The sequence below is a fragment of the Malaclemys terrapin genome, chromosome 8 (genome assembly GCF_027887155.1).
Source record: "Malaclemys terrapin pileata isolate rMalTer1 chromosome 8, rMalTer1.hap1, whole genome shotgun sequence".
Classification (NCBI taxonomy): Eukaryota; Metazoa; Chordata; order Testudines; family Emydidae; genus Malaclemys; species Malaclemys terrapin.
The window spans coordinates 18081214-18108943 of NC_071512.1; the positions used below are offsets into that span (position 1 = coordinate 18081214).

The 27730-nt window shown below is 37.8% G+C and overlaps 1 protein-coding gene across 11 annotated transcripts in view; it reads left to right on the top strand.

The window, feature by feature from the left end:
* The window catches only part of TCERG1 (transcription elongation regulator 1), a 46642-nt gene extending 19317 nt beyond the window's left edge, over positions 1-27325 (top strand). For 4 of the 11 annotated variants that reach the window (XM_054036981.1, XM_054036983.1, XM_054036984.1 and 1 more), the window contains 16 exons: positions 3-118; positions 735-764; positions 2930-3018; positions 4584-4744; positions 6455-6521; positions 7673-7808; positions 9050-9139; positions 10397-10515; positions 12711-12861; positions 17568-17732; positions 19013-19195; positions 20308-20487; positions 24458-24541; positions 24822-24922; positions 25861-25950; positions 26146-27325. In XM_054036981.1, the coding sequence (XP_053892956.1) occupies positions 3-118; positions 735-764; positions 2930-3018; positions 4584-4744; positions 6455-6521; positions 7673-7808; positions 9050-9139; positions 10397-10515; positions 12711-12861; positions 17568-17732; positions 19013-19195; positions 20308-20487; positions 24458-24541; positions 24822-24922; positions 25861-25950; positions 26146-26347 (1964 nt within the window). In that variant the 3' untranslated portion in view covers positions 26348-27325. Of the gene's footprint in view, positions 1-2; positions 119-734; positions 765-2929; positions 3019-4583; positions 4745-6454; positions 6522-7672; positions 7809-9049; positions 9140-10396; positions 10516-12710; positions 12862-17567; positions 17733-19012; positions 19196-20307; positions 20488-24457; positions 24542-24821; positions 24923-25855; positions 25951-26145 lie in introns of all 11 variants that reach the window. The other 7 variants (XM_054036988.1, XM_054036982.1, XM_054036985.1 and 4 more) reach the window with 4 other exon arrangements.
* The last annotated feature ends 405 nt before the right edge of the window (positions 27326-27730 follow it).

Below are 27730 nucleotides of genomic sequence, written 5' to 3' on the forward strand. Positions count from 1 at the left end.
AGAAAAAGTAGAAGAGAAGATTAAAGAGCCTATTAAAGAACCTACAGAGGAGCCTTTGCCAATGGAAACAGAAGAAGAGGAACCCAAAGAAGAGCCTATAAAATTGCTGATAAAAGAGGTAAAAGACCTTGCAACCAAATAAAATCTTTCTGTGTATATATGTGGATGCAGAGGTATTGATAAGAGATTAGTTAGTAATTTGAGTTCATAGATTATTGGGGGTGATATGAAAATAGTATTTTTTTTTTTGTCATGACATTTAGTGATTTTTTTTTTAATTTAAAAAAACTTTAAAAAGAAAAATATAGAGAGATGAATTAGGTGGTAAGTCAGTAAGAATTTGAAAATTAAAATAGTCTTACCTCTAAATACATTCTGATTTATAAAAAGTCATTTCTCTTGATGTATTCAGCAACTCAGTTTGCTTGATGTATTCAGCAACTCAGTTTGCCATGGATATCAGGATTCTGAAATATTGAAAGAGATGCATGTTTGTGTATTTTCTTTATTTTCATAATTTTGAGACAAAAGCAAAACTTCCTGTATACAATACAACCAGTAAGTTTAATCTGTCAGAAAGTCACATCATAGAGAACCTCTGCAAAAGTAAAGTACATTTATTTCCCTTAAATTACAGTAACCAAACTAAAACTTTTTCTTGTGTACAGTTTTTTTTGTTATGTAATTAAGGTACAGTGTATAAAAACACATCTCACCATAATCTCTTCATTTAGGCCCTGATTCGGGGAAACATCCCAGTTCAGGCAAGTGTTTAAGTATATTTAAATTCCATTGAAATCAATGTTAAGCATGTGGCTTAAGGGCTTTCCTGAATCTGGGTCTTGACTTAAATAGAAACTAAAGCGTGTAGCATAATAATCAAAACATGGTTACATTTGAGAAGACAGATGAAAACTAATAAGATACTAAGAAAGAGGGTTTTTTAAACATACTAGGCACAAGAAATTCTAGCAATATTATAGGCCCATTACTAGATGGAGATGGTAAAATTGTTAATGATGCAGGAAAGGCAGATGTGTTCAATAAATATTTCTGTTCTTTATTTAGAAAGAAGCAAGATGTAGTCATATCAATTGAGGGTGAAGTACTTTCCAGTCCATTAGTAATTGAAGAGGATGTTAGATGACTTCTCTTAGGAATAAACATTCTTAAATCAGCAGGCCTGGATAATTTACTCCAAAGACTCCTAAAAAAGTTGGCTGGGGAGATCTCTCACCTGCTTGTTTTAATTATTAATAAATCTCGAAATACTGTGGAAGTTCTAGATGATTCTAAAAGAGTACTACTGTTGTGCCATTATTCCAAAAGGGCAAGTGGGATGACCTAGGAAACAGGTCAGTTAGCCTGACATCAGTCCCAAGCAAAATAATGGAAAAACTGATAGGGAACATAATAAAGAATTAAAGGACAGGAATATAATTAATGCCAATCAAACCTGATTTTATTCTCTGAGGTATTACAAGTTTGGCTGATAAACTTCAAAGAAGTAGTATACTTACTTTTGTAAGATGTTTGACTTAGTACTGCCTTGTTGTAGCTTTTGGTCCCAGGACATTAGAGAGACCTGAGGAGCATGAAAGCTTGTCTCTTTCACCAACAGAAGTTAGTCCAATAAAAGATATTGCTTCACTCACATTGTGTCTTTAGTACTGCATTACATTCTGATTAAAATAATTAGCACAATATATCAATAGAGCATGTTAAATGGATTAAGAACTAGCTGACAGATCTCAAAAAGTAGTCATCAGTGGGGAATCATCAGTCAATTGTGGTGATTCTGATGAGGTTCCAAAGGGCTTGGTACTTTGCCTGACACTACTTAGCATTTTAATCAGTGATCTGGAAGCAAATATAAAATCACTGCTGATAAAATTTGCAGATGACACAGATTGGCAGAATAGTAGATAATGATCATATGGACCAATCTGAATGGGCCCAGGTCACCAAGAAATCCAAACAAAATGTGTTTTAATACAGTCAAATGCAAACATACACAACTAGAAACAAAGACACAGGCCATATCTACAGAATGGTGGACTATCCTGTGAAGGGGTGACTCTGAAAAGGTTTTAGGGGTCATAGTGGACAGTAACTCAGTGTAGCTAGCTCCCAGTGTGATGCTATGGCAAAAAGGGCTAATGCGATCCTTGGTTGTATAGACAGGGGAGTAGGGAGATGATATTTATATCAACATGTAGCATTATTGAGAATGATAAAGGATTACTGTTTGATTCTGGTGTCCACATCTTAAAAAAGATGTTGAAAAACTGAAGAGGGTGCAGAACAGCCACAAAAATGATTCGAGGGCTGGAGAAAATGACTTGCAGTGAGAGACTTTAGAGCGCAATCCTTTTTAGCTTATTGAGAAGATTAAGAGGTGACTTGGTTAGTGTTTAAGCACCTTCACAGGAAGAAAGTACCAGGTACTAAAGTGCTCTTGAATCTAGCAGATAAAGAACTGGTGGCTGGAAGCTGCAGCCAGGCAAATTGACATTTGAAATTAGGCACAAATTTTTAACAGTAAGGGTGATTAACCACTGGAACAAACTACCAAGGGAAGTGGTGGATTCTCCATCTCTTGACGTCTTCAGATCAAGACTGAATGTCTTTCTGTAAGACATGTTTTAGCGAAACAAAAGTTCTGTGTTAGTCAAAGACAAGTTATTGGGCTCAATATATGGGGAACTGGGTGAAAATTAGTGGCCTGTGATATATAAGAGGTCAGACTAGGTGATCTAATAGATTCTTCGTGCCTTAAACTCTGTGAATATAATTGAGGCTGTTGATTTAACATTATTTTAAATAAATAAATAAATTTGATTCCACATTACTGTCAATTGGCTATAAATGAAATAGCTGAACAGAGAACATGGCCGACTCTTACAACCTTTATTTTTTTCCCTTCTAGGAGCCAAAAGAGGAAGAAATGACTGAAGAAGAAAAAGCAGCTCAGAAAGCAAAACCAGTTGCAACTACTCCTATTCCTGGAACCCCATGGTATGTAGCTAACTCCCAGTGCACACCTTTGGTATTCCAGTTCCTTTCCCTGTAGTATGTTGCAGCAGATATCTTGTTGGTGAGGAGTGTTGCTTCATTGTTGGAACAGGAGACTGGGAGTCAGGACTCCTGAATTCTTTCCTGGCTCTTTCACTGACTCTGTTTCCTAGAGCCAATTAGATAATTTGCTTTCCTCTTACCTGTCTGTTAAATGGTTCCAATACTGTATGTGCCTTACAAGGGGAATGGAGCTTAAGATTTGTAAAGTTGTTTGAAATTCTAAAATGAAATATACTTCAGACTTCAAAGTAATATTAACAGTATTATTGCAAGATCTCTAAATTGAGGGAAATGAAGCCGAATCTCTGGAAGCAAAAATAGGACTGTGAAGGACAAATCTCTGTAGATCTTAATGTTAATAGGAATTCTGGAAATATCGTTTGACATTTGGATGTATATCTGTCAACCACATTGGAGCCCTTCAGTTTGGCATTGTTGCTGGTCAGTGTGCTAATATGAAAGTAATCATGCTGTGAAATAGAAGATCATTGAACCTATTGCAAGAAAGAAAATCATGGGTACTTGGAAGGATCTGTCTGCCATTTACAAGAAATGTATACACAAGTATTCCAAAGGGGCTTCCTGATAGGATAAAAATATATGGTGGATATATACAATACAGATTAAAAAATCTGGGGGGGAAAACCTCTGTACCTCTGCTTGGTGGATTTTTTTTTTTTTTTTAACATTTTCTATTTCAAGTGGTTGTCGACAGGATTCCATTTTTGGTGCACATGCACCCAGTGCATGGGAGATCAGATTATTTTAGCTATCAGTGTCTTTTGAGGCCACACCTACCCCCCAGGTGTCCAAGGAGATAAAGAGAAGAGTAGGCCCAAGCATGTCTCAGTTCCTTCTTATTGCCTGTGGCAGCAAGAGAGAATCCTGTGGATATTTCCTCATGCTTCTCTAATGCTGCATACAGTTTTATGAAGCAGCAGCTGCAGAATGAAAATTGACTAGGATCCAGTCAGTTTTACTTCCCCCACAGGGTTCTGATCAGTAGCAGTGACACTTTAATATTTTCAGTTTTACTCTTTGCTGGTTGAGAAAACATAGTATCAAATGCAGAATCACAGCTCTATTGCTGAGTGAGTAGGATGGTACTGTGTAGTTTCTCATTCGGAAGGTTAGTTTTGCAACATTATAAAGCTGGGTTTTTTAACAAAAACTTATATTCTGCAGAAACTGAAAGTTTTAGGCCACTTGCCAGAGAAAGTTTTCTACTGGTGATTAGTGAGTGTGTGGGGTTTTTTAACCTGTTGAACTGCAGTATCATTCATTTAGCATCTGTTTGTTTTCCTCTGTTTCTGTAAAGTGGATAGTGAATAGCTGGAATAGATTAGAAATCTAAATTCTTTGCAGGTCAAATTAGAAAGCATTGTCTTTTTTTCTGGGTGACTTCATATTTTCAATTCTCATGGGTGATATAAAGCAGGCATAAAAAATGAATATAGATAAAATTAAACTTGTTGCATGTGCATTCTCTGTTTCAAAATTCTTAGGTGTGTGGTATGGACTGGTGATGAGCGGGTTTTTTTCTACAACCCAACCACTCGTCTCTCTATGTGGGACCGGCCAGAGGACTTAATTGGAAGAGCTGATGTGGACAAAATTATTCAGGAACCTCCTCACAAAAAAGGAATGGAAGAAGGAAAGAAACAAAGTAAGAGGAAAATCATCATTATCGGTCCCCATTCTCCCCATCACCACCTTCATAGGATTAATAGAGAGACAATGAACAACTTTTCACACAAGCTCCATTTTGTGCTTATTTTCAAAATGAGCATAAAAAATAAGTGAGAACTGTCAGCCGACTTTGAAAAATGAGGTGTAATTATGAAAACTGAGACAACTAAGTTAAAAAGCTGATTGGGATAGTAAAAATTGCAGATATATAAAGTGCTTAGGAAAAAGGTCCAAGAGAATAAAGGGGATGTTAATGACAGGAGAAATGTTATGTCTGATAAAAGAAAATATGTAAGAAAATCGACTAAAGGAACAGACATCTTTATTGAGAAGAAAGGTAGAAATGGTTAAAAAAAATTATAGGAAACAGGAATAGATTTTCAGGCCAACAAAAAGCAGACAAAAGATCTAATCACAAAGATAAGACAGTAAAATACTGGAGCATTGAAAGAAGGGAATTAAATTAACGTTGACTGAAATAAAATTCTTCAGTGATCAGAAATTGTATTTATTTCTGGCGGTTGGGCAGCATTGTTTTCATTAAGAAGCTACTGAAGTAAGACTATTTTGGGCATAATTTCTAATAAATCATCCAAGAATGATAGACTTTCGCATTTAGGAGGGAAAGGCTATTTTTGGGTGGGGAGCGATAAGGGAGATTTAATTCTAAAGACAGTAGTGCAAAATATTACTTTGCAATTAGAAGATATAAATGGGCTCCATGAAGCATTTACAAAGGCACATTTTAGCCTCAATTTGTTTTGGAAATGTGAGGTAGATGTTTAATTCCTTTAAAATACAAAACTGACCACAAATCATGGAGTGCAGTGTTTCTCAAACTTTTTATGCTGGCGACCCATATGGACTTAAAAGAAAAAAATCATTAACCCCCTCCCCACTAGAAAAAATTGTGACCTTCTACCTTCAGCCCCACTCAGGGCAGAGGGCTCGGAGCTTCAGCCAGGCTGGGGGCTTGGGGAGTTCCCGCTTGCAGCTTTCTGCCCTGGTGAACCCAATGAAGTGGAGTGGTGACCCACTGTTTGATAACTGCTGATGTTGTGTTTTCTTCCAACTTATACTAAATTGCATCCCAGTCTTACAGTCAGATCCATTGGGAGAGGAAAGTGGGCCCATACAAAGTCCCCTGGGCTTCTCTGTTGGGTTTAGGGATGATCGTTTGATTACTTAATTTTACTAAAATGAGTGAGCTCAGCATTTTGAGTTTGTATATTTATGGTTCGGTTCTATTTTCTGCATGCAAGTGTATAAAACACAAATGAAAATAGAGTTCTTAAATCTTGTAATGGGAAAGGGATTTTAAACATAATTAGAGAATAGATTTCATAAGAACTAATCCCTTCTGTTGAATGAATGGAAAATAGAATATGGAAGAGCATTGTTTTGTGGCTAATATTACAAAACTAGGGTGTTGGCACTTGCTATAACAATCTGATTTATAGGGACAATTCAAGATGGAGACTTAAGCATAACGCCATAGTGACAAAAATTATCAAGCTCCGATGATATTTCTCTAAAACTGAATGAAGAATGGCATCTAATTTCCTTCAAAATAATGGGTTAAAATTGTGATCAGGCAGCTTGATATGGTATGCAAGAGGCTTCAGGCATAAGTTGTGAACTTTTCTTTACTTCACCTAGAAGACTGTTAATGAAACTTATCTTACAGTTAAAGAAGATCAGGAATCAGCAGAGGAAACAAATGATGATGAGCCTATTAAAACAAAGAAGCGAAAGTAAGTTAATCTTGAAAACTCTTATATGGACTTAGTCTAGATATAGAAGGCTCTGTCCTGGTCTCAGCAGCACTCATGCAACCCTGTTGAAGGCAATGGCATTGCCCTGGTATAACTGAACAAGATTACTTTAGATTTCTGCTACCTTTCTTGCTAATGTTACTTAGTTTGAGGGTTTTAGAGCTGGATAGAATTCATGTTGAGAGAGAATTCCATCTTCTGTGGAAGTCATAAATAATAAATGTGTGTTTGTGATAGAAGCTATCTGTGATAGCCTGATCTCCCTCAGGAGCATTTTGAGCTGTCTTTACATTATACAGTTCTGTGGTATTGGCATATGCCACTCATTTGCCCAGCTTGTGTTCACTCTGTTTGCACAAGTTTTTGTTGCCCAAAAAAGAGAGTAGTATGGATTTCTGAGCTGGAGTTTTTCTATAAAAAGGCTGTTTTGACTGTGCTATAACATCATGAGTGATTGGTTTTGCTTTGTTTGGTTTACAGAAAATCAGGGCAAATTTTATTGCTCCTAGATCTTTATGCCTTGTTACAAGTATAACTACTCCCATCTTGGTATTTTGTGTCATTTGATGTAATCATGAGGTAGATCCTGGTTATGACTGTGAGAATTTAGAATAATACTTCTGGGAACCAAGAATGTCTCAGTAAATATCCCTAGAGGAGCAGTGTATTTTTGAAAAATGTCTTAACAAAGCGGATTATGTGGTGGTGGGTTTTTTTTTTTTTTTTTTTTTTGGCAGTTCCCCCCTTAAACTCAATTTGATCTACATTATAAATGTTATAAACTTGCTCAATCATGTCCTTTTTAACTCAATAAACAGAGCCTGGTGTTTTTAACAAAGAGGTAGAATGTAAATAGAGTATAAAACAAAAGATGAATTAAACCTACTTTTCTTTTTAGTGATTTTACATTTTCTTTTGTGATTTGCTTGATAATACTTAAAATCTGAATGCCTTGCTTGTGTTTATTCACTCTGATGTTTCAGTCTTTGACAAACATCTTGCAATGGTTTGTACAAGCCTGTATTGCTGGAACGATCTAAAATTTCTGTTCTATTTATGATGCAGTTCAATATCTTAATTGCAGTGTTAACATCACTTCTAAGAGGATACTGTATGTTCCATTTTTACAGGAAAGATGACAACAAAGACATTGATTCAGACAAGGAGGCTGCCATGGAAGCTGAAATTAAAGCTGCACGTGAGAGGGCCATTGTCCCTCTGGAGGCTCGAATGAAACAGTTCAAGGATATGCTGCTAGAAAGAGGGGTCAGAGGAACTATCCTTTTGACAATCAAGTAGAACCTTGTTAATTCTTACTTTGCTAATTTGCAAGCCTAATAATTCTCATACATGCAAAAGCAGTCTCATCCCACTTCTGAGGAAAGATTGAACACGAGACGGGGCTGTGATTACTAAAATCATCACAGTTATCCTAAATAATTAAAACTGAACTAAGTTGTCAATATAAGTGAACCAAATATTCTGTGATGCATTATCTTTTCCTTTCATATCTCCTGATTCTTTAAGCCACAATCAGTGTGAATTAGCACGATTTTGTTATATATTTAATTTTCCAATGTTAGTTTTCAAGTTTCAGCTGATGTACAGGAAAGAGAAGGGGATAATTCCCTGACCCGAAGACTTTTCTATTTAAAAAAGTGTGTAGTATATTGACAGGTCAAAACATAGGTAGGTAGGTGGAGATTTTTCAGAGGCACAGAAGTCATATCAGGCACCCAGTACCCATTGAAAATCAGTGGGAGTTGAGCACCTCATTCCTGTTTATTCTTTTAAAATCTTCCCATGATCACAACATGAAAGGAGAAAAACTTTTGCCTCATCTTTCCTTAGACTATTCTCCTAACATTGAAAACTAGCCATTTCTTTTTTAATTAAACTGAGTTAGAGGCTTGTTCAATACCAGTTGACTTTTATAGATGCATTGGCTTCCTAGAATGGTAGCAATGTTTATATGCAAAAGAGAAGAGGTTCCAAATTTGAAGTGATGCCTGTACATCTTTTGTTTTGATCCACAGCAGTGGCATTTTAGGGTTATTCCAAAAATGCTCAGTTGAGATCAGCTTACAGATAGACAAACGGATCTTTGTATTGAAAAAATGTCTATGAGAAACTTTTAATTTAAAAACTCAGAACATTTAGCAAAGGAACAGAGCAGTCATAGGAAATCAAAATGCAAAGCTTGAAGGTTCTCTTCTGATGTAGTGATTTTTAAATGCCACGCAGTAGTGGTTATTTTAATGAGTAATTAGATGTGTGTTACTTCTGTGTAATTATGTAGAAGTTTTCAGAGCCAATTAGTGTGGAAATTTGCCATGCTAACCTCCCACCGCTTGTCATCTATTAGTGATGAAAACTTCAGGATGGATTTCGGTTATGTCTTCTTTTTAACAGATGTCCTGTAGATTTCAAGCAAAATACGCAACCTTTGTATCTTTGGGGGAACTTAATTACCAGGCAAAATCCAGTCTATTTTTTACTTTTTAAAGGTTTCTGCCTTTTCAACCTGGGAGAAGGAGCTGCACAAGATAGTTTTCGATCCTCGGTACTTGCTTCTCAATCCTAAAGAAAGGAAACAGGTAATAGAAAAGGTTAATTAACTTCAAGACATACATATCATTAAAAATAATCTTTGAGTGGAAGTATAGTTGTTTAAAACCTCCCCTTTGAGGACCTGTATTGCAAATGTCTTTGTTTGTTTGTTTTTTTTATGCTTTATTTTCAACAAAGAGCAGGAGCTGGTACTTCCTCTGGTGGTAAGATTTATTTCTTGCTGCAATGAAAGTTATATATAGCCAGGAGGCTGCCAAAAAAACAGGTGCAGCAGAGAGCATCTTCATTGTCACACGAAAATATTAATAGAATGAATAATGAACACATTAAAAATCTGAGCAATGAAAAATTCAAGCACAGGCTTTATTATAAGGCAGACTCAGTTCAGGAATCCTTTCCCCAAATGAAGGAAGAAAAGTGAAAAAAATTGAAAAGCTTTAGGAGAGGAATAAGCCCCTTTTCTTAACGTATGACCCAGAAATGTTTAAACTTTATTTTTGTATTAGTATATTTAAATCCTCCAAGTAAGTCTCAGGTTAACAAACAAGTTATGAGGGGAATGTTCATATGACGACAAATACTACTGTATTACACCACTTCCCATACATGCATTGGGAATGGATTCTGAGTGTATTATAGAAGCTATTCCAATCTCTACAGTACATGCGCATATGTGAGTGTTGCATAAATGAATGGTCTCTATTATAATGGTAATTAATCCCTTAGTGTAAGTATTCAGAATTATGCAAGATGCCCATGCTAATATAAAATGTATCAGTTGTTAGGGGAAAGGAGAAGTTCTGTTCTCTTGTAAAGAGGTATCTAACAAGGATGGATTAGTAATTCCTTCCAAAATAAGTGTGTGTGTGTGTGTGTGTGTGTGTGTGTGTGTGTGTATAAATATATAAGAATGAATGAAAGGAAAATGGTATTGTTATTTGGATATTTGAGTACTGCCAGGGGTACATCTACTAGCAGAACTTGGGAAGGTATGGTAAAATGGCTTCCTTTGGAATTGTCCTGCAATTGGAGAACTAAATGTTGGGCCCGGGCCCTAGGGGGTCATACAGAGACCATCCATGATTGTGAGATTTCCTCACTAATATGAGGTCAGATCTGCAGGTTTGCTAGGCCAAAGCAGGCATACCCCTTCCACAGACTATTTGGGCAAACTCTGCAATTTGAAACACATGAAGTTTTCTTTCTCTTCGCCTTCCTTTCCCTCATAGGGGATAATATGACTCCAAATTTCTACATTTTATGTCTTATTGGTATTTCTCTAGGTATTTGACCAGTATGTGAAGACCAGAGCAGAAGAAGAGCGCAAGGAAAAGAAAAACAAAATAATGCAGGCCAAGGAGGATTTCAAGAAAATGATGGAAGAAGCAAAGTTTAATCCAAGGTAGGTGGCTTATTTCACATTCACATGTGAAAGCTTTTACCAGGTCAAAATACACTTTATTTTTCAGTAGGTAATTTAACCCCCCTTTTGCTCCTTTCTCTTTCAAAACTGTAAAAGAAGGGGGAAATGAACTCTAGGAAAATCTTGGGCCTGTTGAAATGTATTATTTTCTTCTGCATGATTATAGGCTCCCTAACCAACAGAGTGCTGGAATTTGGGGGGTTGTGATGCTTGATATATTATAATTCACTGGTTCAGAATGTGAAAAAATCCCCAGCACATGGCTGGATGGTGAGAAAGGGCTCTTTTTTTTTTTTTTCAATGAGTGTTCTCATGCAGCTCTTGTAGCCTTTGCGGATCGTACTGGCCTGTGAGAAGTTTTCCTTGTAGCAGAAAATCACTGTGTACGTGTTTGGGTTTGTTTGTTCTTTACCTTCAATGAAAAAGTGGATATCGTATATTTGTGGCTGTGTAGATATCATACACAGTATTACAGAAAATATTAATTCTGCAGTATAAAAATCACAATGATTCTATGCCATCCAGGGGTATCTATTGCAGTAAGTGTTTTGGTGTTTTGAGCATGGATACTAGATATTCTAGATTATGGTGCCAAGATGCCTGAATTGTTCATGTTCATAGTTCTCGCCCAAACAACTCATAACCATCCTTATGTCACTTAATAGCTTATAAGCATTATATTTTACATTAGATGTATTTCAGTGTCACTTCTAACCTAGATCAGACAGGAATTCTTTTATGTTAAAACAACAGTTCATTTTATTCACTTCAACTTCATGGATTCAGCGACATACATTGAAATGTGCTGGAAGCCAGCATGTGCAGGCTTTAGGCTAACCAGCATAATTGACTTCACATCTGTAAAAACAATCATCAATCAGAAGTGTTTTTAGACATCCAATAAGGGAAGTTGTCAGGAAAATTACATTTTTTGGCAGCTGTGGGATTTTGAGTATTTAAAATACATGAATGGGTGTGCTAAATATGTCCTTCAGAATGATTGACTTTAGTACTTTGCAATCCAAGAAAAACTAAAACTCTTCTCTCTGTGAGTGTTTATGTATACCAAGACAAAAGCTGTTTTCGCACAGAAAAAAAATAAAAATGGGAGAGAAGAATATAATCTCTAGATGAGGGACTTCATGTTTTGTTTTACCCTATCCTTCATCTTCTAGTGTCAGTTGTTTATCTAAGGCATTGCTGCACTTCCATGTGTGTCAACTACTTTAAAAAAATCATCTATCCCAGTCTAACATGCTCAAGTTTGTATTCCACTCTTTTTATACAGCTCGTGTTCTTCAGTATAGCTGTACATTCACTTTCTAATCTTTTTGAACAAGCTATCAAATTTTCTTCTTGTTTTAATTTACCCTACAGCAACAGTAGGCGGGATTTTCCAAGTCTAATTATTTCCATGCTGTGATGAACACATTCGTATGATTATAAGTGTCTCACGTATTCTTGGGGCCAGATTTGCATCAGATCTTGGAAAAAGCACAGTAGTGTTTTTTTTCGAGGTAAGTGGCAGTACTATATTTACTGCACATCTGAGATTGGAATCTGGCCCTGGAGGTGAGAGAACTGTAAAGAAAATGCTACAGAGATAATGGGTGGAAAGCCCTGCACTACTGCATGTGCTCAGTGTTAAAAATATCCCAACTCCTTGTGTCATAAGGTTAAACTATATAATGTTCATTGCAGGAAAATTAATTTATCCAGTGTTCTACATTGACTAACACCAAATGTTGAATTTCTCAATGTCACTCTTAGCACAGTTTGGCTGCAAGTGAGTGCATGTAAATTTTAGATCACACAGCTGTGAAATATCTGGATAGGCTGGACTACAGTGTTAATCCACAAAAAGTTAAGGTGTTTTAAACAGCTGAAATAAGTAAATTTATTTTCTTTGGTTGCATTGTAATCTTTTTCCTAAACTTGCACACTTGCACAGATAATTTTTGAATAAGTCTTGAACAATATTCTTCTGTGTCTGCTTAACCCAACTCCTCCTCTCTAGTTTATTGATCAATTATCTGCATAGTGAGAACAGAGGGTTTTTTTTTTTTAATTGTATTTTGGCACGTGATCTAGCAGAAGAGATGGTGTTTTCTGCTGAACCTACTTCACAGCAAAGATAGCTCGAACAAATCAGTTCACTTGCCATTTTGTTACAGAGCTACTTTTAGTGAATTTGCAGCCAAGCATGCTAAAGACTCGAGATTCAAGGCAATTGAAAAGATGAAAGATCGAGAGGCCTTGTTTAACGAGTTTATCACAGCGGCAAGAAAGAAGGAGAAGGAAGATTCGAAGACCAGAGGTGAGAAGGTAAGGAAAGTGGCTTTAGTTCCAGTGGCATGAGTGGGGGAGGGGGCTCGAATGGGATGGGACAAAGCCAGTACTAGGTTTCCAGTGTTCTTTCACTGAGATGTTTGTTCCCCAGCCTTACAGCTTTTAAAATACAAATATTTGACTACTGCTATTTTATGGCCTTTTAAATTAATCTTCTTAATTTTGCAGATATATCAACTTTTAGGCAATGCAAATACATTGATAATTCATTATATTAAAAAAAAACAAAAAGCCACATCATGCTGTTTTAACTGGAATGATACTTGTCTTTTTTAAAAAAAAAAGGTGACATCCTGGAGGATGAAAAGGATGCTTGTTCTCTTTGGGTAGAAAATCCAGAACTGGCCATTACCTTCCTCTTCTCTCAGTGGTGGCAATAAGATTTCAGAATTCTTTGTAGACTACACCATTTAAATTTTAAAAAGCTGCTTTATCTCCTTTTCTACCTAAAAGGTAGCACTTTAGCGACTTTCTAATCTTTCAGTAAACATACCTTAAGTATAAATTACTGCTTATCAGAATTAAAGGTCGACTATTAAAGATTAATGAATTCCAAATGTCATTTGGCTGCGATGTCAATACTCAGGAGCAAGCGCTCACCACTGGGAAAACAGACTGCTAGGAGGTGGCATCAATAGTGTTACCATCAGAATATGCAGCCACTTTCCTAAATGTCCCTGTGTGTTGTGTGAATGGAGAAAAATAACCTCTGAAGCCTAATCATTTTTGACATTTAAAATCTCCAACATTTATTGTGTAAAACAGAGCTAGTGTAAATTCCACTTATTAGGAAGCAGTGGTGAGAGAGTAGCATGACACTTGTAGAAGAGAAAATGCTGTGGAAACAAGAATTGGAATACCTTAATAATTGAAATAGCAATTTTGGATAAATATTGCCAAAGTAAAGAATTTGATTCTTCTAATTAAATGCATTATTGGTTTTTAAATTACATTTATTCTATTGCTGATGTTTTCAATAAATGATTATGCTTTCAGAGAAAACGAATGAAATCTAATTGAAAACTATACCTAAACTTTTACATACTGTATTTGAACCACAAATGTGGAATTTTAAAACACTGTTTTTGCACCATAGCAATAGTCTAGTTGAAAGTTTAAAGAGATGTAAATGCTTTTAGTTTTAATGTTGCATGATTATTCTAAATTAGACAAGTTTAAAAGAAGAAAGACTGTATTTCTCTTTGTACTTGAAACTAATGTTCTTTCTCCAAAAGCCTTTTGTAACCATTTTATGTATTCTGTTTTGTAACAAGTGGATAGACTTTACAGTTATGTGCTGTGCGGCCTGTCAATCAGTTCAGTCTGACAGCTGTCAATCACTGACACGCAAAGTATTATGGGATTCCCTAGTGAGGAAAGAATTGGTATCTCTGTGTGGTGACTTTAGCCTCCCGCAGTTCCGGTACTTTACATTTTTTTAGCTTTTTCCTTGTGAAGTGATGAGAGTTGTGCCCAGAATGTGTTGACTGAAAAAAAAAAAAAATCTAAATACACCTGCAGTATTTTCAGCCTTATTTTTGTTTGCTTTTTAAAAAAATGTAAAATAAAATAAAATAAGGCAGCTAAATTGTAAAGTGAAGCTTTCTCAGCCAATATTAAAAATCCAAAGATTTTCTATAAAGAAGATAAGCTCTCCACAGAAATCTTTAAAGTAAGAGTTTGAAATATGGTTTTGATTTCCTCAGTTGAGATTTATTATACTAAACAGTGCCATGGGAGCCTCTCTTTCAGATGGTCATATAGTCGTTTTTATCACTGTAATGACTCAAATCCTGCCCACCTTTACTCATATGAGTAAGTGGAACTCCATAGGTACTATTCAAGTGAGTAAGGTGAGTGAAGTTTGGCTCAGTGTGTGAATTTTCATGGTGAAGGAATCCAGTGTAATATGGGCTGGTAACATGGAAGCTTTTCTGCAAGTTGTCATCACACTGACCCAGAGCACTTCCTGTCTTCCTCTGGCCTCTCCTCAAAATAGACATTGCAAGAAAACTAGCATAAAAGGCCAACAAACTCAATATAAGCTGAAGTCTCAGCCATATGTATACTCACTTTGCCAAGATTATAAAGTTAGTGCATTAACTTTGTTCCATCTAACCCTGATTATCCTATATTAATAGCTTCCTACCTGCCATTCTGCTCTAGTTTAGGCATTGCACTCTGTTCTTTTTCAGTTCAGGACACTTAAGTTGGCAACATCTTAAGCCCTTACATAGCAAGATGCCAAAATTTTGTCAGGTTATTGTTTTAATTAATGGCTTGTTAATATCCTTCCCCACCTATTGACTTGAGGTGGCCTGTCTTAGTGCACTGCCTTGTGCCATGTACATATAATCAAGGATGTTTTGGGGTGCTGAAACAGTCTTATTCTGTCCTCTGTGTTAAGACTTGAAAATGGCATTGCATTTTCTGAGGAAGAAAGCTACTGGCTACATGATCTCATTTACTACTAAACAGGCCAGTAGTAAAGTAACAGTCAGCTAAGACAATGTCAGTTCCTTCTTGGCTGAAGAAAATGTACTAAGTTGTGAGATCATGCTGGCTTTAAAGGAGGAGAGGAGGGAAGACCGCTAACTGTTTCTGTAGTAACACGGAAAAATGTTTTGATTCTTGAGCTGGAGCTAGTGCCAATGTATTACTATTTGCAGTTGTGCTTTGGTTGTGCAGTGTTTTAGTCTCCTTTCTCCTTGTAAGAGGAATCACTGCATATTGTGGACGCTCACCGGGCTCTTGGGATGGATTGATGAATAGCCAGTGACCAGTGTAAAAAGGAAGCAGAAATACTGTCTCTGTGTAGATATATATTACAAAAGGGTGTTCCTGTTTACACTTCGACCAATAAGATACCCTTACTTTTATAGATTTCTGTGATAACATCTTAGAACTCCTTGTTTTACATTTTAAATGTAAGTTTCTAATGCTCATGGCTTAGAAAGCTTCGTATCTTGATACTGCTTGCATGTTTTATTTAAGATCAATTCTGGAACAACATACAGCATTTTATAAAATAAGTAAAAGGTTTTGCTTTGCATCTTGTTCAACACTCTAAGGTAGAGTTACAGTACTGTAGGTGAAGAGTTACAAACTTCTTCACTGTAACACTAAGGAGTTGTTTCCTAATCTTTATTGTACTTGTCTCCTGTCTTGAGATAGCACAGAAAAGTCCATAAAGATTCTTACAAACTTAAACAATAAAAACACTGTCAAGAGCCAAGTTCATCAGTGGGGAAGCCTGCAGAATATTGGCTCTGATCTTCATTTTACCCTAATATGTGATAATAACTATATATATGTCATTTTAAGAGACCTGGAAGGTTTCAGTTAGCTGATAAGGCACACACTTTGATAGCCTTACATTAGTGTTCAACTCCCATTGTTAACCTCTGTATGTGGGAGCTGAGACTTTTGGGGGAGTGCAAAATATATAGCCAAGCCAGCCCAAGCTAGGTAGTAGTATTATACTGCAGCAAAGGAACTAGTTATGGTCTTGTTCCTATGCCACCAGGGGTTGGTAGTGCTGTGAAGGCAGCATGCTTAACCCTGGGTAGAGAGTGCTTTGAGCTATTCAGTGGGCTCTAGCCCTTCAACAAGTGATGTCAACTTGCCTCTCAAGGGAAGGCTTGTTCTCTTGGTTGAGAAAGATGGTGGCTTAAATGCCAGGGCCTTGAGGGTTTGAAGTGGTGGGAATTAAAGAAAAAATCCTAAGATTCCAAAAGGGACATGGAGGAACATCCACCCCAGGGTTAAAAATCTTTACTAACTGTACAGTAGCTGCCCTTGCAACTGCTGATGCTAGTTTGGTTCTTCTGTCCTGAGGTCCAAAGTTAGCATCAGACCAGATCTAATAGTCTTCCATAATGTTGTAGCTATGTACAGTGTTGAGGGTTTTATTATATGTAACATGCCATTTCCATTTTTTAAAAGAAGTAGCTACAAATATTTGTTTATACGTGAATAATATATTTTAAATTTAACTGCTGAATTACAGCATTTGGGCACCACTTTTGAATATATCTGTCTTCTTAAGACTAGACTTAATCATTATATACTTAAGGTCTGTATATCTTTGTTCAGTTAAAAAAGGTTTAATTAAATGTAACTAAAATCCCACTATTGATCTTAAACAGGAAACAGTACAAAGACCTCCTATTTAATCGCAGATACAGTATATACCTCCATCCACTGTATACTTGAGGCATGAACCCATGGGTATTTGCACTACCTAATTAGGGCTCTGCTTAAAATCTAACTAGCTTCTGTGTCATGGTTGCCCTGGAATACTGGTTTGTGCAGTACAGAAGTTGGAGGGATTATATTTTAAAAGCTCAACAAGAAAGTTTTCTTGCTCTAGTCTAATTTAGGCTAAGTGTGCGGATGAATATTTTTGTTTAAGATATACAGCTCACCTTAGATTTTGATAGTCTTCCTAGTGTTTCTGTTTTAATATATTTCACAAAATTATACCCAAAGTGGAAGTGGATTTTAGAGATAATGAACCCTGAAATTCAATATACTTTTAGCGATTTTGATGTTCTATTATGTAAAATTCATATAGTTTGCTTCGTTGAGGTAAGTCTGCCTCTTTTTCTATTAGCAAACATTCAGGAATCCTGTTACTCATGAATTGTTTTTCTTCCTATATCTTCTAATTTAAAATATAGATTAAAATGGACTTCTTTGAACTACTGTCTAATCACCACTTGGACAGTCAGTCTCGCTGGAGCAAAGTGAAGGACAAAGTAGAGACTGACCCCCGTTACAAAGCAGTGGATAGCTCTTCACAGAGGGAAGACCTTTTTAAACAATACATTGAAAAAATAGCTAAGGTATGTGTGTAATAGGTGCTGGGTAATACTTTCACTGTTATCTACACTGTTGTTAATATATTTAAAAAGTTTGAGAGACTTGTAATGCTATCACTTTTGTAATGATACACATGGAATGCAACCAGACCAGCAGAGGTTGCCTTCTTTCATGTGGTTTCCTTTCAACTGAACTCCAGTTGGCTCATATGCAGTGCCTCCATTGGTTCTTTCACTTCTGTTTCATGTTCCTACCTTCCTCTTCAAGGAGCTAATGCCAGAATGAGAAGTTAAAAATAGTCTAACTAGCATTAATTTCCACAGCAGTTTGCAGTTGAGTTTGTCTCTACACGGGGGAGCATGCTTCATAAAGTGGCTGCTCTCTGATCTGTTTCCTTCCCCGACTCCCATCCAGTGAAGATCAAAAGCTGCAGTGGTCACTTAATAGCCTTTAGTTATTATATAGAGGTTTTAATCGATAGATTTCAAAGCACTTTATAAAGGAAGGATTATCTCCATTTTACATAAAGAGCAAAAAGGTGAAGTGACTTGTTCAGGGTGTCATAGCAGTCCAGTGCACGGTCCATCAGACAACATCACTTTCCCCTCTCTTTCTTTCAGTTGTATTAGTTTTGAATATTTATTTTTAGATGATGAGATTTTTGGGGGCTCAAAAGCAGTATACAGTTCAGCTCACTACTTTGCTTTCATGTGCATGAGCGGAGGAGGGGAACATCTGTCCCAGAGAGGTGGGATGGACACAAGATTTATCTGTTGTACTTGAACTGAATAGCCTCATCATTCAGACAATCATTTTGAGGTTTGATTTCTCCTCCATGGGATGGGTTGAGGCATGTCTCTTTAAGGATGTTACAATAGCCACATACAAATGGTTGAATGGTCTTTGATATTTTGAAGCACAGCATTTTTAATACCGCTGTTGAGCTTTTCCTCCACTTTAAGTTCACAAAATAAAATCTTTAGCAAGATTAGCTTTTATTGTTGCCAGCCAGCACCCTGTCTACACTATGGCTCTCAACATTGCTAACATTGCCGGTAAGTTAGTGTTAGCAACAGAAGGAATTCTTTCAAAAATGCCCTAAGTGCAGACAAACCTTGGTAGTTGAGAAGTGGTGTATTTCATTTTACCTATTTCATAAATGACAGTCTGTTTAATGATACTCATCCTCTTGTTTCCATTAACTGTTCAACTTTTAACTTGTTTGACTAGCTAATCAAAATATGAAAGATGCTACCTCTTTATATGTTGTTAATGGGAAAATATGCTCTTGCTTCTGATTCAGAATTTAGACTCCGAAAAGGAAAAGGAATTGGAAAGGCAGGCTCGCATTGAGGCAAGTTTGCGTGAAAGAGAAAGGGAGGTTCAGAAAGCTCGTTCTGAGCAGACCAAGGAAATCGATCGAGAACGTGAACAGCACAAACGAGAAGAGGCTATCCAGAATTTCAAAGCACTTCTATCTGATATGGTGAGGCTTGCACACTTCTCTCTCTCATTTGATTACTGTAGGACTTTCTTTGCCAGAACAGTTCATCTAATTGTTACACTAATGTAGAAATAAGTTCCCTGATTACACAGCAGCACATTAGCACTTGTAGTCATTAAACTTCTGTTTCCATGATACATTTATTTTTTCAGGATTTTTGTCTTGCTGGGAAAAATATGCTTCAGCCTTACAGTTGGTGTCTTAGGTTTCATCCAGCAAGTGCATTCTTACAATATTACCAAAAAAGGCAATTAAAATTGTAAATACTTTGTACTAGAAACTCTAATGCACAAGTTGGAAATGGAGATTTATTGATTCAAGAGCATTTTCCTCACCTCGTTTTGTCTGCCCGACTCATGCCCCCAATATAGCATCTGACCCAGCTCTTTCCACTTCTCAGAGAGCACTTTATTGCACTAGTTGATCCAACCCTTGAAACAGCACTTCCTAAGAGGGCAGGCTTGGTGAGATGAGAATCTCGTGGTATGTAAGGGGAACCTCTTGCCTGCTGATCTAAGATGTGGACATACCTGAAAGGTGGGTGGTGGTTGAGCACAGATTCCAGTCCTGTTGTCTTTTGCGGGGATGGGGGAAGGTGCAGTATATAAATTTGGTTTCTGTTGACCCAATATCTTTGCTAGTGACATAATGCAGGTAATATAGATTTGGCAGGAGCTCCTTGGAGGTTGTTTCTGGTTCCAGAGAGTAAACATTGCACTAATTAAAGTGCCCAGTGGCTGGTAGGAATTGATTATGATGTATCTCAGAGGCTGCTCTTCTAGATCATATATGGTTAATACAGTATATTATTCATAGTGGAAGATCCTGATTTTTCTATAGAGAATGGCAGAGCAGTCCAGATAGGATGTATCTATCTCCATCTGAACTGCTGCACAGTGAGATTCTGCAGCATGAGATTGGCATTTGACAGTGACTAACTGCATGAAAGCTGTTGTTGTCTCTTACTCCCCTTACCAAATGCAGTTTTAATTCAGATAAAAGTTGATGAAGTAGAAGCTAAGTGTTTGAAGAATTGTCTGATAATGAAACAGAGAAAGAACATAGTTTTTGTAAAATGTAAATTTTTGTATCAGGTGAGATCTTCAGATGTGTCATGGTCCGATACTAGGAGGACGCTCCGAAAAGATCATCGGTGGGAATCTGGCTCTCTGCTAGAAAGAGAAGAGAAAGAGAAGCTTTTTAATGAACACATTGAAGCACTTACCAAAAAGAAGAGGGAGCATTTTAGGCAACTTCTGGATGAAACTTCAGCGGTAAGAGACTTGTGCATGAAGGCAGTACAGCTGATAAAAATGAGTGTCTAGAAATGGAAATGACCACTTAGGAGGTGGAAGAAAAACTTCAAAGCATTTCTATCTGATATGGTGCTTCTCTCTGATAAGAGCTTACTGCCCTCAAATCGGGGGGACCATGAGATTGCTAGTCAAGTAGCAAGAATTTTTAATAAATCTGTTGTGGGGGGGTGGAAGTACCATAATACTGGAGAATAGTGTATTTTAAAGAGGAAAGAAAGGAATCTGGGCAATTACAGGCCTGTTAGTCTGACCGCCGTATTTTACAAGGTTTTAGAGCAGATTGTGACGAGAAGAGTAATTAAATTTATAGAGGTAAATGGTAACTGGGATGTAATGCAATATTGGTTTACCAAAGATAGTTCATACCAGCCTAACTAGAGTTCCTTCTTTTGAGAAAATAACTGATTTTGTAGATAAGGAAGTGCATTTGATCTGATATACATGGACTTCAGTAAAGCATTTGACAGGGTACCTAATGGGAAGATGCAGATCAGTACAAGTATTGTAAATGAATAAGGAATTGGCTAAAAGAAGAAGAAGAAGGCAATGAATTGTGCTGTAAGGTGAATGATCAGATTGGAGGGAAACTTCCAGTGGAGTTCCTCAAGGATCGGTCTTGGGACCAATTTTATTCAATATTTTTATTAATGATCTAGGCACAGGAAGTAGGAGTGCTAATGAAACTTGCTGATGATACAAAGTTGAGTGTCAATTGCCAATACAGTGGAGGGCCGGAATATTATACAGGAAAGTCTGGATGACCTTGAAAACTGGAGTGACAGAAATGGGATGAAATTCATTAGTACAAAGTGCAAGGTCTAATAATAAGAGTTTCTGCTACAAGCTGGGGGCTGATTATTTGGAAGCAACAGAGGAAGAGAGACCTGGTGTGTGGGTCGATCACAGACTGAGACACAAATATGATGTGGCTTTGAAAAAGGCAAATGCAATCCTAGGGTGTATTGAGCCAGGCATTTGAAGATAGCGAAGTATTAATGCTATTATACAAGGCACTGATCAGACCTTATTTGGTCACCCATGTTCAAGAAAGATTAATTTAAACTTGAACAGGTGCAGAGAAGAGCTGCTAGGATGATCAGGGGAATGGAGGGCCTATCTGAGGAAATCGGCAGAGCTTGGCTTATTTAGTCTTGCAAAAAGAAGGCTGAGGGGGGAATATGATTGTTCTCTGTAAATACATTAGGGGATAAATACCAAGGAGAGTGAAGAGCTGTTTAAGCTAAAGGACAATGTTGACACAAGAACAAATGGATATAAACTGGCCGTGAACAAATTCAGGCTGGAAATTAGAAGGTTTCTGACAATCCAAAGGGTGAGGTTCTGGAACAGCCTCCCAGTAGGAGTGGTAGGGACAAACAACTTACCGTATATACTCAATCATATGCCGGTTCATTTATAAGCCGACCCACACCCCAAGATGGATAAGTAAAAATGGAAAAATTTTATAACCCATTCATAAGCCGACCCTATAATTCAGGGGTCAGCAAACTTTGGCTCCTGGGCCATCAGGATAAGCCACTGGTGGGCCGAGATGGTTTGTTTGCCTCGAGTGTCCGCAGGGATAGCTCAGTGGTTTGAGCATTGGCCTGATAAACCCAAGGTTGTGAGTTCAATCCGTGAGGGGGCCACTTAGGGAGCTGGGGCAAAAATCAGTACTTGGTCCTGCTAGTGAAGGCAGGGGGCTGGACTCGATGACTTTTCAGGGTCCCTTCCAGTTCTATGAGATCGGTATATCTCCATATATTATATTAATTATATTATATTATATTATAACCTAAGTAAACAAAGTGTCACGGTGTGCGAGCTGCTTACCATGACGGGCCGCGATAGCAACTGGTGGGGAAATTTTTGGGGGAGGAGAAGCTGGGAGTCAGGAGTAACCCCTGTGACCACCCCCCACATGACCCCACCCCCTAGCCCGGGAGCCCCACACTCTCCCCATCCCATCCCTTCCCACCTTATCTGCGGAGGGCCAGGGGAGGATGTCTCTGACCTGGCTGGAGCTGCTCCGGCAGACGGGGCGGTGCAGCCGCAGCATGTTCCAGCACGGACGCAGTGTGCTCCAGTGGGCCGGGTGGCACTGCCACAGCCTGCTCTGGGGGCGGGGCGGGGCCGAGCAGCACGGCTGCAGCCTGCCAGCCCCAGAGCTGCAGCTGCTTCAGATGCTGGGGGGAGAGCAGCATGGCCAGAAGAGGAGAGACTCTGGCCCCACCTCTTCCCTTCTGGCTGTGCTGCCTCTCCTTGCTCCCTCTGTTGGGGGAGGGGCTGTGTCCCACCTCTCCCTCTCTATACCTGTTCATAAGCTGACCCCCTTCTCTGGTGCTTCCCTTTTTTACTAAAAAAAATTCGGCTTATGAACGAGTATATACGGTAATTAGTTTTGAGAGAGAGCTGGACAAATTTATGAGTGCAGTTGTATAACAGGGTTGCTTGTGATGATACATTGGTATGTTCCCAAAGCTCATGTTTCAGAGTTTCAGCTGGCCACTGGCAAGGGTCCAGAAGGGATTTTTTGTCCCCCAGTGTATTCTGGAAGGGGGTTTTTATCTCCTTCCTCTGAAGCAGCAGGAATGATCATGGCTGGAGATGGAATATTGGGCAGGACGGGCCAGGGCTCTGAGGTGGCACCAAGCATTCTGTCTCTCAGATGCTTGGCTGGTTGGTTCTTGCTCACGTGCTCAGAGTCTAACTGGTCGTCATGTGTGGGGTTGGGGAAGGAATTTCCCCCCAGGTCACACTAGCAGTGACCTTGAGGGGGTTTTGCTTTCTTCTGCAGTGTGTGGATACAGGATCCTTGCCAGGATTATCTGGATAATATGTCATTTAATTATTTCTCTGCTATTGCGGGGTCCTTGTGCACTGCTCAGTCACAATGTATTAGAGGTCAGACTAGATGATCTAGTGGTCCCTTGTGGCCTTAAACTCTATGACTCTGACTTGCATCCTCTAGCTTTACTTTCTGTAGTTAAAGTTCTCAATAATAATTCTTCCCTAGGCTTTTTCTCCCACACCAACTTTCCTCACTTCCCTAAAAAAGGGAATGCTGGAAAGAATAATCTTTTTCTCACCTAACCAGTTATACCACAGTAACCACCTTGAATGTTGTGGTCCATTTTCACATTGTCTTTTCACGCTCTTGAACCTGGTTTCGTTTTTGTAGTCAGTGACTGTCATTCATTTTCCGTTGGCTTTTTCACATCTCTTCAGTGTTGCATTATTTGACACCTTCTATTATGACACAGTCCCTTAATGTCTTGAGCATTTTAATCTTCTGTCTTTGTTCCTACCTACCCAATAACTTGTCTTAATGAATAGTGGTGGGCAAGCCTCCGGAATGCTATCCTTCATCTTGTCTTTTTTATCTTAACTCCAAAATTCATTCTTAACTTTCAACTCTATACCGATGCTATTTAAACCTCTCTCTCCTTTCTTTGTTATTTTGTGACTTCTTGCCTCCCTTTTATCTCATTCTGGCTTCATCATAACTTTCTTCAAGTCTCAGGAGGCAGTTTTATTAAATATTGGTTAGAGGAGTATCTAATATTCTAATCACTTTTTATATGGTAGACTAAAATAAATTAAAATGAATATCTGACTTTGAGCTGGGGCTTCTATACATTGCTGTTTTTACGCATACAAACATGCTGTTGAAATTATCCAAATATGCATTAGGAAGAACTGTTAAAATTTAAACTATAAGAAACTGTCATAATTTTGTGAGGACTTTTCTCTTAAAATCCACCAGTTTACAGAAAATGAGTTCAAAAAGGAAAATTGTTACTATGTCCTTAGTTTGCCCCCTTATGCTTGAGGATTTCAGGACTCTCGGGAAAGTGATCATATGTACTGTATGCTTAGACTGTAAATATAATTTGTAATATTGAACTGTTTTTGCCTCTTTTGAAAGATTACTTTAACATCAACATGGAAAGAAGTGAAAAAAATCATTAAAGAAGATCCCAGGTGCATTAAGTTCTCTTCCAGTGACAGGGTAAGAAATAGTCTTACTTCATTGCTACTAGCCTTCCCACGATATCCAAAGCAAAAGAGAGTGAATGCTTGTCAAAATGGATTCCATTTCACATGAATATAACTATATCACTGTGTCAATCAGATATTTGCTTTTTTTAAAATCTTAATTAAAAAACACTTCTGTAATGATCTTTAAACTAGTTATAATAAAATTATTTCTTACACACTGTAAATTAATATGAAATACTTTATAATCTACCGTCACATTTTCTATGATATTACTCTTTTTCTTCATGCAGAAAAAACAAAGGGAGTTTGAAGAGTACATCAGAGACAAATACATTACTGCCAAAGCGGACTTCAGAACGCTATTGAAAGAGACCAAATTTATAACGTACAGGTGTGTGTCAGTGTCTTAGAAGAGCAAAGACTTTTCTTTACTGTACCTTAAGCGTGTTGATGAACCGAATTTCACTTTCTCCTCCCATTTAACATTTATAGACCAGTGTCTGAGGAGCTTTACTGCAAAAATTGTAGATTACTAGGTTGCCTATGAAGTTGCATAGTAGTGAGAGGTCCATCACTGTATGTTGGCTTCTGCACTGATTATTATCAAGTGTTGACAACTGTTCTATAGCAGGGGCTTTTTGGATTTTTGTTTTGCTTGAGAGCATTGTTTGGGGTATTTTGTCAAGCGATTCAGCTCATTCTGTAGTGAAGCCAAATTACCGTTTAATTAGGATCCTAAAAATTAGGGCTGAATACTCTGCTTAATACCCAGTGAAACTTCCAGTGATGTTAGTGGGAGTTTGGAGAAAAGACAAAGGGTGAAACCCTACCCCCATTAAAATAAAAACAAATCTCCCATTGACTTCAGTGGGCTTTGAGTATTAGCTTTACAAATAAGTTAATTGTTGAAGTCAGTCTGGTCTGGAGCCTACTGCAAAATGTTACGGGCCTAGGCAGATTCCCATTCCAGAAGCAAAAGAGCTCGAGGTAGAAGGGTGCTGACTAGGTTTATTAGATCCTAATCAGTTTCTTGTTTCCCTTTGCAGCCAGTGCTGTATATAAAGTATTGGAGCTCTATTTCAGTTGCTGCTGTTCTCAGTGGGCTGAATTGCAGTCTGAAATTGTGCGGTAGCCAGATTGATGCATCAATCAAACTGGGCTGCAACTGGGAATTTAACGTCCATGTTTTAATAGTTTGCTTCTTCTTGAGTGCTTAATTTCAATTGTGATTATTTTTTTCTTATTTTTACATTTTTGTGGTTCATTTAATGCTGATAAATGGTTCTGGCGGCCATTAAGACTGAAGTCTTCTGTTTATCCACAGAACAGATACAGCACAGGCAGTGGCAGTGCAAGATTTTTTACACACGCATTCCTGCCAATGTGCCTCACCCCTGACCTGATGGGGCATCTGTATAGGTGAGAGGATAGCTCAGTCTCTATGCCCTTTCAGCGCTTGACCTATCTGCTGGCACTGTCAAGAGAGGTTCTAATGGTGCGGGTAGTTTTTGTAATTTGGACATCTACCACCAGTAACTGGACTAAGATTCCCAATGCATTTTATGTAGGCTCCCAGACAGCTGCCCAGATGGTAACTGTTATACTTCATTTCAGATCCAAAAAGTTGATCCAAGAATCCGACCAGCACCTGAAAGATGTAGAAAAGATTTTACAGAATGACAAGCGTTATCTGGTACTTGACTGTGTGCCAGAGGAGAGGCGCAAGCTCATCGTATCCTATGTAGATGACCTGGACCGCCGAGGTCCCCCTCCACCTCCCACAGCTTCAGAGCCTACAAGACGAACAACAAAATAATTATGAAATACTCTCATAATGGGGTGTCTGTTAATTCAAAAGCTTGCATGAGCCATCTGTCCGGTTTTTACATCTACATTACCGTGAACCTATTGAAAACCATCTGAGGAACAGAGGAAGCAGCAGCATTTGTGAACATAAAATGGTCTCTGTGCAAAGAGAACACTTAAGATATTTATGCTTTTCTTTGTGTGGCATGACTGACAAAAACCCCAACCATGCAGGCTGTGTCTAGTAATTTTAGATCTCAGAACAATGGAATATCTGTATATGAGGTGTGGATGTCAGTGATATTTGGAGGCATTCTTTTCAGCAGTGTTATATATGCAAGTCTTAAGGATGATTGACATTTGTGGTTTGAACTAAACTACACAAGTATCACAAATTTCCTCCTAATGGTTACCTAAGTTCAGCTGTTTTAACAGACAAAACACTGTCTCAAGTTAAACTATTGAGTGCTGAAGGCAACAGTAAAAAAAATCTTAAATCTGAAAACAAAGGGTCTGATTCTCTATTTGCTTTCACCCTTGTAAATCAGAATTAAGTCTATTAAAGTCTATAGAGTGACAGTGATGTGAGTGAAGAATTAGGCCCACAGAGACCAAATTAAACACCATTCTGAATTTGTTCACGGGTCTGCTTTATTTCTCCCCCCTCTCCCCACCCACTTTGAAGTACAGGCAAAATCAGGTTTCTTTTGCCCAAGTGAAGATTTGTCTGATAATTTTTTGCTCAAAATTGGAAACACAGTAAATAACAATGGTTCCCAGAACAGGACGGTTGTATAAACATATTTTTATTTACCATAAAGTGATCTTTACTGACTTCTGGATTAGACTGTGGATTTCCCTTCTGGGTAATTCTTGTAAACTATACTCCTGTTATGAATGTTAAACTTGTGTTTCTAAAGTTTAATTTTGAAATGTTGGGATTGTTTAGTTTATGTATTTGAACTACAATAAACCAACCCTTTTTATATATGGATTGAACATGCTTAAAAAGTTTGTTAAATCTCAAAGATGTCTCTTTAACAACAACAAATCCAAACTAACACTAGCTATCCTGAAACAGACCATTTGCCTAATGAGACAAAATGAGTTAGTGATAAATCATGTAGACAAATGTAATTTTGATACTAGAACATCGTATTCAAGTGCAAATACAATACAAAATTTGAAAGACAGCAAAAATCTCAATCTGTGTATGTTTGCTTAATCCCTCGATCCTTTTTTGTTCATTGTACTTGAGATGTTGAAAGAGAGCGAGTATTCCTTCGGTACTTAATCTATGTGTCTTTGTGGTAATGGTAATGTCTGATATGACACAGCTCTCTTCCATTTGACTCGTCCTTCCTTTCTCCACAAAAAAAGATTTTTGGAATGA